A 13,541-nucleotide genomic window follows, 5' to 3' on the forward strand; every position below is an offset into this window, starting at 1 on the left:
AAGGGGTCACAGCAAGTAAAGATTATTATTAATGGAGATTTAACTAAATCATGTGAAATTCATAGGGTACAAGACAAGGATGCCCTTATCTCCCTTGCTGTTTATATTGGTACTGAAAGTTTTGAATATTAGGCAAGATGAGAAAATAACAGGTATAAATATAAATATCAAAAAGGAAGTTTATAAATTGAGAGAATTTGCTGATGACTCACCTATTTTTGCAAGATCCAAAATCTAATATAGAATATTTGATGAAGAAAATAAATGAGTTTGGAGCTTTAGTGGGCCTTAAAATAAACAAACAGAAAGCAACAATGGTTGTTAAGAATATGACCAATTGTGAAATACTAAAATTGTATTTTGATGCTTGTTTGGTCTGGCTAAAAAAGTGGGTGAGTCTCCAAAACAAGAGGTTACTCAAGCTAGAGAGCCATGAATTAAGATTTGGATGGCACGGCTATTTATGGTGTGATAAGGTTAAAGTAAATGTTGATTTTAATAACTACTCTGTTAGATGTGCCATCCTAAGAGTTTGGAATAAATATAAAATAAACATCTCTGGAAAGATGCCATTTTGATTCTCCCCAGGAAGCTTTTTAAAAAAAAGAAATGGTGGCCCTATTCTCAAATCTAAAGTGGAGTTAGTATCAGAAGGACGTGTTTGCCATTGTTTTACATATCTACATATTACATAATTACATATTTACAATTGAAAGAAAGATTTAAACTAAACAAAAAGTTAAGTATTTGATTTAGTGAAAAATAAATTGGATATCCTACTGTGTAGTATTGATGAACACATTATTGCTAAGTTTTATAAATTGTTAGTGAATTTGAATTTGGAGAATAAGTATGTAAAGCATTGTATGATTTCAGTGGGCAAAGAACTTTGGATATAATGTAATGTTTCAACAATGGGAAAATATGTGGATGAAAGGTCTAAAATTCACATTAAATTATAATTTAAAAGAAAACTTTTATAAGATAATGTATTGTTGGTATCTAACACCACATGAATTGTCAAAAATGTACGGTATAAAGGTATCTCAAATGAATGTTGGAAATGTAAATATAAAGAAGAAACTTTTTATCATTTATGGTGGACACGTTTCAAAGCCAAGAAATAATGGAGTAGGATTCATATGTTAATACAGAAGATTCTTAAAAGTGCATATAAAGATAAAACCAGAGACTTTTAGGCCTAATGGATAAAGAACTTGAATTTTTTTTTGAACTTTGATGTTATATATGTTGATGGCAGCAAGATTACTTTATGCACAAAAATGGAAGGACATTTTGATTCCCATAATGGACAAATGGCTGCAAAAGTTGACGGAGTTAGCACAAACGGCTAAATTGACAGCTTTAATTAAAGAAAATGACACAATTTTATTTCCATTTGGAAATGGCTTTTGGACTCTGTGCTTGAGGTAGAAAAAAATTAAACTTTGATTTTGGATTTTGCCAATTAGATAGGTCTGTTGTTATAAAAATGGCTAATATATATTATTATTACATAAAAGTAAAAAGTTTAGGTTTCATATGATTACCTTATTCTACTGCATCTAAAGGAAGTCAATGCCTTTTTTTTCTTTCCCCCCTTTACTGTACACTTATTTCTTCCCATTTTTGTCCCTTATTTTCCCCTTATTTTCATTTTTCTTTGTATTCCGTATTTTATGTTTTGCTAAAGTAATAAAAAATTTGAAATTTAAAGAACCCAAAACTTATGGACAGCCAACACTAGAAAAGACTCGTGGACAATTAGTTTTACATATGGTAACTGCATGGAGCTACTATATGTGCAAAGATGGAAAAATACAGAAATATCCACAATGGAAGAATGGACTGTTAAGATAGTAGAACTTGCTGAAATGGCTAAATTGGCCTTTTTGATTAGAAAGGAAAAATATTTTGCAAAAGACCAGAAATCCTTTATAGACTTGTTGAAAATGGACAAAAATGAATTCAGGATTTGAGGATTTACTGATTAAAGGTATTGTTTATGGGAAGAAGGGAACCATGTTATGTAATTTGGGACGGAGGTAATCTGCTGCAAAAATTGGAACCTGCTTCTTTAAATATTTTTCTTTTTCTATTGTTTTTTCTCTTTTTCTATGACTTTTACTGATTTTTCAGTTTTTCTTTTATTTTTGCATGTCTTTTTATTTTAATCTTTGTATGTTTTTGTAGATTTAATCCTATACAAAATTATTTTTCAATAAAATATATGTAAATTAATAAGTGAATAAATGTTTAATATATGCATTTTCCTTAGACTGAAGTTATCCTTCAATCAATTATGACTATTCTGTCCATTACTCTGACCAAGCTTCCATTCTAAAATTATGTTTGACCCTTGCTGGAATAGAAATCAAAATAGAAAATTCTACTTATTTTTTAAAACTTACATTTGGCTTGGGATTTTTTTTCCTGATATCCTGAAAACAATATTCTGCAGAGAGAAAATAAGAATAAAGATCAAGTTACCCTTTTTTATTGTGACTGTTATCTAGGAATAGACTGGGAAATGTTCTCAAAATACTCAAAATATTATCTGGCAACCTATGTGACTCTCTCGTAGCTTCAAGGACTGCTTTTAAATTACTCCAACTGCTGGGATAGTGACCAATATATATTTTAAATTCATATATTAAAGAAGAAATCAGAAGAAAATATTTCCTTGATTGTGATGATATTGTACAGCTCTGTTCTTCCCTTTTTAGTTGGCTCAAAAGTTATACCATAGATCAGCATTTCTCAACTTTAACAACTTCAAAATGGATGGACTTCAACTCCCATGCTGGATGGGGAATTCTGTGAATTGAAGTCAACCTATCTTAAAGTTGCCAAGGTTGAGAAACACTGCTGTAGATATTTCCATATACACATATATATGTATAAAGGTACAGTTTCCCCCGCATGCTAGTCGTTTCCAACTCTAGGGGCCGGTGCTCATCTCCGTTTCAAAGCCGAAGAGCTTGTCTGAGGACGTCTCCGTGGTCATGTGGCCAGCATGACTAGACGCCAAAGGCGCACGGAACACTATTACCTTCCCACCGCAGTGGTCCCTATTTTTCTACTTGCATTTTTACGTGCTTTCGAATTGCTAGGTTGGCAGAAGCTGGGACCAGTAACAGGCGCTCACTCTGTTATGCGGCACTCGGGATTCAAACTGCCGACCTTCTGATCGACAAGCTCAGCGTCCTAACCCACTGAGCCACCACGTCCCTTCATACACACACACACACACACACACACACACACACATGCATACTTCTCACATTCTACACAACAAGCACTCTTTAGTCCTAAAAAGGATCAAAAACTGATTTTTATTTTCACATGTCAATCTATAAATGGGGAATATATTTTTTTTTAAATGTACTTTTACAATCCTGTTCTCAAACATGAAAGAGCAATAGTGATGCTGCTGGACAGATACTATAGTGTCAGAGTGTTCTTTCTTAAGCATAGCTATTCCTGTTCTGCCCCTATAAAGGACTAATCAGGTGAACTGTTGGACAGTTTCTCCCCTACTAATACACTGTCTGGAAAAGGCAAGCAGAGTAGAAACTGGTCAGCTGTTCACCAGCTCTTCACACTTGTGCACTACATTACTGGGCAGTCACTGTTGCCGTCCTCTTGAACACAACCTGGCCTGATGGCAACAGCCTCTGGGGTCTTTACCAAGATTCTACATGGAGGATGAAAACCTGAAGATTCTTCTGCTTTGGAAATAATCAGGCATTTGTGTGTCTGACTTGAAAGAGAAGTAAGAACTGTTTTAATTCTTCCTATACTCTCTCTCCTTCTCTCCCCCTCCACCCCTCCTGTTTTCTTTCTTTCGTTCCCTTTTGATAATCCCTCCCTTCTCAGTAGTGCAAAGAATTTTTTCCCCTCCAGAAAGCACAGTGTCTCTGAGAAAGGGGACAGAAGGAAGAAGAAAGGGAAGGGCTGCTTTCAAGATTTGGTTCGAGTCAAGACGAGAATATAGTCCAAAAAGGTTTTCAGTGAAGCTTTTCAAACGAAATTAGAAGCCAAATATTTGCTACTAAAAGGAGGACTGCATATCTACTACCTCTTGGGATTGCACAGGAAATTCTGAGATTGTCTTCTGATGATGCTACACATTATATTGATTTCTTCTACTCTCATCCCCTTTTCTCAACTTCCAACCATACTCCCATCCATCCCATTTTTTTCTTTTTTGGGGGATTAGAGAATTTATTTTGATTGTGCTATTTGCTTTGGAGAAAAAACAAGAGATTGACCTATCCTCCACTAGAAGTGGCTTACAAAGAAATATATTATCTTTCCATTTTTGACTGGAATTTTTAAAAAATCCTCTTTCTTGCATTGCTAAACAAAACAAGGTTTTCTCTATTGTGGAAGTTAATCTTGGAAAGAGAAAGCAGTTTTAGTAGTGAGCTGGAGTGGCATACAGATGGAACGGTGTATTTTTGGATTCTATTGCTTAGTTCTTATGGATCCAGGTCAAGTTTGGACTGGAACACTTAATCCTCAGAAACGTGAGTCAGAACTGCAGGTGGAGGTCAATACCACATTGGGTCCGATCTTAGAGGACACAATTGTAGCCCCCACAAAGTCCATCTTTGGGGGAGATCGGTGCCTTGGTTATTATGATGTGATGGGCCAGTGGGATCCCCCATTTAACTGCAATTCAGGGATCTACAATTTTTGCTGTGGGACTTGTGGTTACCGCTTCTGCTGCCAATTCACAAGTGGAAAACTTGATCAAAGTGGTTGTTCAAATTATGAGACACCGGAATGGGTCAACACAGGCCAACCACCACCTCGAGTGGACGAGACTCCTCAGAATCCTACCAAGGACAAGACCAACATGATTGTATACATTATCTGTGGTGTGGTGGCCATCATGGTGTTGGTGGGTATCTTCACCAAACTGGGACTGGAGAAATCCCAGAGCCCTCAAGCAGAGATTACCATGTCCAGGTAAAGCATTATACTACGCTTTCACCCAATATTCCTTATGGTTATCTTACTTGGAATTTTTTCCAACAGCGTTGGATATTTAAATATGCTCATCCTGTACTTTATTTTCACTTTCTGGCTGTTAAAATTTACAAAGTGAATTAAAATCTGTATTTTTTTCTCCTCTTTCACCCTGTTCCCAATTACCTTTTTGTTATGTCCAAATTCTCAGAATATAAACTAACAGAAGGGCCTGTAAGGAACAACAGAACCATGCTAATAGATGGAATGAGTAAAATATGATGCTTAGCAAAACACATTTCTTAAAAGGGAGGGTGCATAAATAGAAAAAGTCCATATTTCTATATAATGTATACATTGTGAAAATAAAAGTTTTACAATAGAAGAGAAAAAATAGTGCTACCAGAGCAGGTATACTTAACTGATGAGATTGAAATTAAAGTTAATGCTTTCATTAAGTAAATGAAAAGAGAATCTCAATGCTTTAAAATGCACCGTATTTCCCCACAGTTTTAAAGCAAATATAGAAAACTGAGTAAGGTTTGAACGGTCCAGTGCCTGTGTTTAAAGGGACATGGCTACTCTAAGGAAAAAGGCTTTCAGATTGTTGGCAGATTGCAGAAAAATTTCAAAACATTAAAAGCGTTAAAAGCTGAATTTATTTGAACGAGGGGGAAAGTTTGCAAGGCACTTCCTCAACTTAGCCACCAGAAAGCCTTATAGGAAATTGAAGTGGACGCAATGAATGGAATTGGTAATAATGGAAGCAAGAAGGGCAGAGGTTAAGAGTTTGTACTTCTATCATTTAAGAAGTCAAACAACTTTATGGTCTTAACATGCTAGCTATTTGCAGGTTGATGGGCGACTCTTGCTCTGGTTCTCGCTCTACTCTTCTCCCTGTTATATTCTCTTATATTCAGGCTACTGCAAACTCTGCAGCATACAAACGGGTGTGTGCGTGTGGAGTGTTTGTGTGTGTGGTCCTCTTCCCACTCCCTAGCCTTTAAACCTTGTTATTGTTGTTAGTTTCTCCAGAAGGTTGCCACCCCCACCCACCCCCCGCAGTAAGAGGGAAAAAAATCCCTCCCCTCTAAGGGGAAGTTGGGTCTTCCGACGCCGCGAGGGCTTACGAGTCACGAGCAGGGCCTGCCTGGCAACCTGCTCTGGAGTTTTTCCCCCTCCCTGTTTGCAGGAGTCGATTAGGTGGAACCGGGCGCGTTGAAATAAAGCGCGGAAGAGAAACGGGACCCCACCACATGGCAACCTTTTTCAATGCCTGCGCCTGCCGCTTCTGCGACCGGGTGGAGTTTTTGTTACCTCCCGACCACAGCCCGAGGCTTCCTGGCCCCACAAGAGAAGCTTGGTCGGGGTCCCGGAACCCAGGCCTTTGTCCCTCGAAGGGCTTGCACCGCCTGCGTCTGCTGACCCCGTGGCTGCCCACGGAGCGGCTGGCGAGGAGAGGCTGGGCAGCCGCGAGTGGGCGGGAGCTCGGCAATCTTATAGCGCCAGGCCACAGCATCCCGCGAAGGGCGATCCCCGGTAGCAATGGCTCTTTTCTGTGGGGCTCATCCGAAGGGAGCACTTACCCAGCTTTCTGGCTCTTCAGCGGGAGCCCTCTTCTGCAGACGAGGATATAACTTCTGCTCTGCTGCAGAAATTCAAGTTGGAGGGTAATAGCTCTGCAGCTATTCCTGGAGAGATGACTTCTGTGTTGCCAATCAAAAGGCAACTCTTCCACCCATCCCTTCTTCCTGAATGGATTTCGATAATTCAGGCGGAAACTTTGGGACGATTTCAAGTGGGAGTCTCTCCTATGATTTTGCAGTTCTCTCCATAAAGTATCTATCCACCTTTTGCTTAGAGGGGAAAACCCCCTCCCCGAAAACCTTCATTTAAATTTAATACATTTCTAAATTCAAACAACTCCCTAGAAAAATCCTTCCCTGATATCGTGATCCTGGTCTATGTGATCTATAGCCACCAAGAAAATAACTGTTTTTAGCTGACACCAAATGACAGCTCTCTTATGCAAGACAAGTTCCAGTTTTGAAGGCAGAATCTCTGTTGTAGAGTGAGCAGCATTAGTGGCGTGATACCTAAGAGTTGTATTCTGACATATACAAAATATAGCTTCGGCTGGTAAATGGTTTGGAATTAAGGTTAGGGTGATTTTGAGCACATGGCCAGACCAGAAATTTCTGACCAACTACAATTTTTCACTTGTAATTATCAGACATTTAGGAATTAAATCAGCCCAGAATCTATCAGCATACAGTAAATTATTCATCACTATCTGCTATCCCGAGTCTATTCTAGTAGTAGGTTTTAATACATACAAAGTTTAAGACATGTCCTGTTACTAAATGTTGAAAACTGTAAAGAGTAGATCAGAATTTTTAAAAGAAGACTGAGTTTGCATGCATAATAGAGAAGAAATAGAATCTTCTTGTAATTAGATTCTGTGAGTAATAAAAGGAGACCAAGAAGAAAAAAAGAGGGCAGTGATAGAAGAAGAGATAGCAAAATGAGCGGAATCTAGGGATTTCCAAGTAAAGAAATGGCAGTCGCTTTTCGGGCCGGTGTGTGTGTGTGCTCTGGAGAGAATAAAAAGTGTGTTTTGCCACTAGCTGGGGAAAAATTCTGAGTTGGCATAATGAATATTGAATTAAAGCATGGTTTGTTTTAATAATGATTTGTGTAACTACAGCAATTTGACACAAAACACCATAATTATTTATAAATCAAAATAGTTGTGTTGACACATACTAAATTAAAACTGAACAATATAATGACAAATTTTACTGCTTCAGACATTTAAGGACAAATATCTGAAGATGTATCAGTTCACCTAAGGATACAGTGCTAATGTACTACCGGTACTGGCCAGCTAAACATACCAATACACTTTGTTGTACTCCAAAATTAAGGCATACAAATAGAAGGATATTGTGTTTGTGGGCTATTTTAAATTATGCAAAAAGGTATTATTTTAAAGACCTAAATTAGTTCATGCAACATTTAGATATAATGGTGGCCAACACAACTTGGCTTGAATGAATGAATACCTAGAACTTAAAACAGAAAATATTTTTCTATGCTTGGCAGAATTGCTGTTTTAGTCTACTTTTATAAATGAAAAACATATATTTTAGATATAGTTTCTCTAAGGAAATTAGGATCTTTGGTGAGCAATTGTTACCGTATTATTTTCCCATGTCTCACTGGAAAGTAGAAATTTAAAGTGATTTGATCAAAAGAGCAATTGCTGAACTTTCAGAGTTTTGTATGGTTTGGGGAAGTAGATAATGCAGATGAAGAGAAATATTCTGTTGAACAACAGACAAAACAAGTATTTTATTACCTGCATTTTGCCAGGCAAGAATGAGGAAGAACCAAACCTTCTGATTTGCTCACACTTTGCATTTAATCTTCACTAACTTAGCAGCTTCCACGTAAGTTGGACTGCAGTTGACATTTCCACCCAACATGGACTGTGGACATTCATCCTGGGATAATGAAGCTTAAAAGACCATCATTCTGATGGATGCCAACAATGAGGATTCTTACTGTACGTAGTTTATGTTTCTTAGCTTATGCTAAGAATCATTCATATTAAATGAAGTCAGAAACTATTTGTATTTAATTCCATGTGCAAAAATATTTAGACCCAGTCTATAAAGGCTTAAAAACTGCAATTTTAAAACCATTTATTCTGGAATAAAGAGTAGTTTCATTTATCTGGAATTGTTTACAAAAGGCCTAGTTTAGGATAACTCATTTTGTTTACTTTTTGCAAGGCAAAGGAAGAATATTAAAATATAGTTCTACATTGATTATTCACACATTTCTGTAATAACATTCTTATTAGCCAATAGCTAATTTGTAATTATTTTAAAAATATAATAACAACCATTAAGCCTCTAGAACAAATAGAATATTGGGGAGGTCAGTTTATGAAGCTAGAAGCAGGAAATATACTTAACATTTGACACTGCTAAGCAATTTGTCTCTGACAATATGCTGAAATATTCCAAATCAAGATGGTACTAGATTGAGGAATGCTGAAAGTAGTCATTCACAGATAATGGGTCCATATGGGAAACAGAAAGCCCTTTGTGAATCAGTTCATGGTGTTGTTGAATGGTTTGGATTATGTCAAGCCCTGGTATCCTCCATTTTGGGCCAATCACTTCAACTACTCAGTAGGAGGTTCAAGTAACTTGTTGAATGGATTTGAAAACAAGTTAGGAAATCTAAATTACATTATTCTGGAAAATTTCTTTCTCCAGTTGGTAACAGATAAGCTTTTAAAAGGGAAGGAAGCAGCTCTTTGTTCTTTGTCCTTCGTCACAAGAGAAGGTGTTTCTTCCCATAGTCTTTGATCAAGTAAGAAAACTGTTCCAAACCAGAGAAGGATCAGATAGTCAGAAGACAATTGTCATTAGGATCAGCTCAGCTAAATGAAGAGTGGGATCTTTTTGCTGAATTATTTTATTAATTGAGCTGTGCTATGCCTTTATAACCCAGTCCCTGCTTTGTTCTGCATGGGTGTATGGGTGTTTTCCTGCCAGAGTCATCATGGTATTTCCGTTTTCTCCCATTATCTTCAAGTCTCATTGGTTACTCAGCCTTAATCTGCATAATATAAGCCTTGTTGTATCTTCTTCTAGAATCAATACTCCCATTCTGATAGGGAACTTAGCCTATAACATGTCCTGGCCACTTTGCTAAATCACAACAAAAGCTGATGGAGGACAAGAGTTCTATTTCTTTGGAAACATGGTACAGGAACTGATCTGGTCTGGAATAAAAGTGAAATGATAGCATCACATCTAACAGGATTTCCCTAGGATTAGGCAAAGTTACAAGAATGAAGGCATATCCTGTAAGTGAAGAAACAGGAGTTTATGTAAAGAGTGTCTAGTCTGCTATATTTGCAGGCATCCATGTACATTCAAGCAGCATAAAGTTTACATATGCCATAAGTCATAGTCACATAAGTCAAATATACATTATGATAGCTAAAACTAAATATAGCGCACTCTAGCTTCTTAATGATATTTGAATCAGAAGCAAGGCTGCTGCAGAGATAAATATGGAGGTGTAGGGAGTGGTCCTACATCATAAAAAAGCAAAAGAAGATATACATAAATACAGTGCCTTTGGCCTAAATAATACTGCCAAATCTTCCAACAGTGTTGTGAGAATTATGGCAACGAGCTCTGTGCCCAAACAAGGGAAGCTTTGATTGGTAAAGGTGCAGCAGTGCTTTATTTGTATGGTGACATATGTGCAGAATGAAATCTATTTAAAGGACAGGTGACAAGTGGATCTAGATGGCAAGAACAGGCAAAGGAAGGATCAAAATAGCATCATTATGATTTATTCACGTTTTCATTTTATTTCAGGTAATACTGTTTTGTACTTTTATATTAAATTAAATGCATTAAGGGTAACATTTTCCAGAATTAGCCAAGTGCTAAGAATGATGTCAGGGTGAGAGAGTGTTAAACAAGCTTCCTAAACACAGTCCTTTATTTTTTATCTTATCCAGTGGTGCAGATAATAGTCTTATATACATTAACCCTGGTGTCTTGGTTTGCAATATTCTTAATGTTCCAACAAGCTTTCTTAATGAAGGTTAATATAATGAGAAAATGACATGTGATCCCAAACCAAGAAAGAGACACGTACAGTCATTTTCATAGAACCAGAAAAGATAATACTGTACTGTCCTACTTTGCATAACCACTGAGAGATAATATTTCTCAGCTAGTGGTGGATTTAATTCTCAGGAATTCCTTGTTCTTCTTACAAAGTTCAACTCAGCAGAAAGCAAAATAAAATAAACATCATTTTCTAAGCCCATTGAAGCATATACAGTAATTATCATTGTCCAGTTTTGGTACAACTTTCACCTAATCTAAGAACATACAAAACATACAAAATCCCAGCATACCAAGCCTATTTCTTCCACTTCTCCTGTTTTTGAACTACTTAACCTGATAAAGAAGAATTGTGGAGAACTCAAAAGGTTGCATATCCTTTTCCAGCACAGAGTAACGTCATGGCGAGTTAGTCAGAAAATAAATTTAACAAATAAATTGTTGTTGTTAACTGCGAAGTCGTGTCCAACCCATCGCGACCCTATGGACAACGTTCCTCCAGGCCTTCCTGTCCTCTACCATCTTCTGGAGTCTATTTAAGCTCACGCCTACTGCTTCAGTGACTCCATCCAGCCACCTCATTCTCTGTCGTCCCCTTCTTCTCTTGCCCTCAATCTTTCCCAGCATTAGGCTCTTCTCCAGTGAGTCCTTCCTTCTCATTAGGTGGCCAACAAATAAATAAAAATAAATAAATAATATTGCTTGTTCCTAATAAAAGGAATCAGCTAACTCTGGATTTTGGAATCTCTTGTTTCTCAGAAAAAGTTGATATATAGAATGCAGGTACTGTATTTACAGCAGAACTATATTATTTTCTGGGTTACTAAGGCACACCTTTTGCAGGTAAAAGGAAATATATCCTTAAATTTTTGTTATTGTTAGGGACTAGATTTTGGTACTCTCTAGGCAATGTGCGGAATTCTTCTGTTCAGAGATGAAAAGGGTGGTGGCTACAGAATAGAATAGAATAGAATAGAATAGAATAGAATAGAATAGAATAGAATAGAATAGAATAGAATAGAATAGAATAGAATAGAATAGAATAGAATAGAATAGAATAGAATAGAATAGAATAGAATAGAGCTGGAAGGGACCTTGGAGGTCTTCTAGTCCAGCCCCCTGCTCAAGCAGGAGAACCTATACCATCTCAGACAAGTGACTGTCCAGTCTCTTCTTAAAAACCTCCAGTGATGGAGCGCCCACGATTTCTGAAGGCAAGCTGTTCCACTGGTTAATTGTCATCACTGTTAGGAACTTTCTCCTTAATTCCAGGTTGCTTCTCTCTTTGATCGGTTTCCAACCATTGTTTCTTGTCCTGCACTCTGGTGCTTTGGAGAATAATTTGACCCCCTCTTCTTTGTGGCAGCCCCTGAGATATTGGAACACTGCTATCATGTCACCCCTATTTCTTATTTTCTTTAGACTAGCCAAACCCAAGTCTTGCAGCTGTTCTTCATATGTTTTAGTCTCCAGGCCTTTGATCATCATAGTTGCTTTTCTCTGAACATTTTCCAAGGTCTCCACATCTCTTTTGTAGTATGGTGACCAAAATTGGTTGCAGTATTCCAGGTGTGGTCTCACTAGGGTTTTATAAAGCGGTACTAATACTTAGTGTGATCTTGATTCTATCCCTCTGTTTATACAACCCAGGATTGTATCAGCTTTTTTCACTGCTGCTGCACATTGCTGGCTCATAGTCAAGTGATCGTCCACTAGGACTCCAAGCTCCCCCTCACAGTTACTGTTTTTGAGCCAGGTCTCACCTAATCTGTACTTATATCTTTGGTTTTTTTCCTGCCTAAATGTAAAACTTTGCTTTTCTCCACATTAAAACTCATTTTGTTGGATAGGGCCCATTGTTCAAGTTTGTCAAGATCTTTTTGAATCCTGAGCTTGTCTTCTGGGGTGTTGACTATGTAGTCCTGCCAGTTTAGTGTTATCTGCAAATTTGATGAGTTCCCCTTCTATTCCCTCATCTAAGTCATTGATGAAGATATTGAAGTGTACTGGGCCTAAGATGGTGTCTTGTGGTACCCCACTGTTTACCTCTCCATGTGGAAGTAGTACCATTGAGGACTACTCATTGAGTACAGTTTGTCAGCCAGCTACAAATCCATCTGGTGGTGATGTTGTCTATTTCACCTTTTTTCTAGCTTACCAAGCAGTAGATTGTGGACTATTTTGTTAAATGCCTTAATCTAAGTATACTATGTCCACAGCATTTCACTGATCTACTAATTTGGTCACTTTATCAAAGAATGAAATAAGATTGGTTTGGCATGATCTGTTTTTAACAAACCCATGTTGGCTAACAGTTATAACTTTGTTTGCTTCTAGTTGTTTGCAGATCTGTTTTTTGTTTTATCTTTTCCAGGATCTTCCCAGATATTTAATTTAATTTAATTTAATTTAATAATTTGATTTCTATACCGCCCTTCTCCCGAAGGACTCAGGGCGGTGAACAGGGCAATACACAATAAAAATCAGATACAAAAATTAAAAAACCATTAAAAACCAATTAAACATCATGCCCATAAAATCAATACATATTAAGTTAAAACTAATTTTAAAAAACCCAACCCCACCCCGTCAGACCAGGCCAGCTTTTTCGAAAAAGAATGTTTTAAGATCGCGCCGGAAGGAGCGAAGGTCGGGGGCCGTCCGGAGCTCAACCGGTAAGCTGTTCCAAAGGTCTGGCGCGCCCACAGAGAACGATCTCCCCCTGGGGGTCGCCAATCGGCATTCTTTGATCGGCGGCACCCTGAGGAGGCCCTCTCTGTGGGAGCGCACTGGACGGAGGGACGTTGACGCCGGTCGCAGGTGTTGCTGTAGGTAATCCGGACCCATGCCATGAAGGGCTTTGTACGTCATAACTAACACCTTGAACCTCACCCGGAG

The 13,541-nt window shown here is 37.7% G+C and overlaps 1 protein-coding gene across 1 annotated transcript in view; it reads left to right on the plus strand.

Annotated features, from left to right (window-relative positions):
• Positions 1-4,447: 4,447 nt before the first annotated feature.
• The window catches only part of SHISA8 (shisa family member 8), a gene marked incomplete at its 5' end in the record, with an annotated part of 38,048 nt that continues 28,954 nt past the window's right edge, over positions 4,448-13,541 (plus strand). The window contains one exon of the mRNA XM_081330508.1: positions 4,448-4,977. Within this exon, the coding sequence (XP_081186634.1) occupies positions 4,448-4,977 (530 nt within the window). The remainder of the gene's footprint in view (positions 4,978-13,541) is intronic.

This window comes from Vipera berus, assembly GCF_964194415.1.
Source record: "Vipera berus genome assembly, chromosome: 6".
Taxonomy (NCBI): domain Eukaryota; kingdom Metazoa; phylum Chordata; class Lepidosauria; order Squamata; family Viperidae; genus Vipera; species Vipera berus.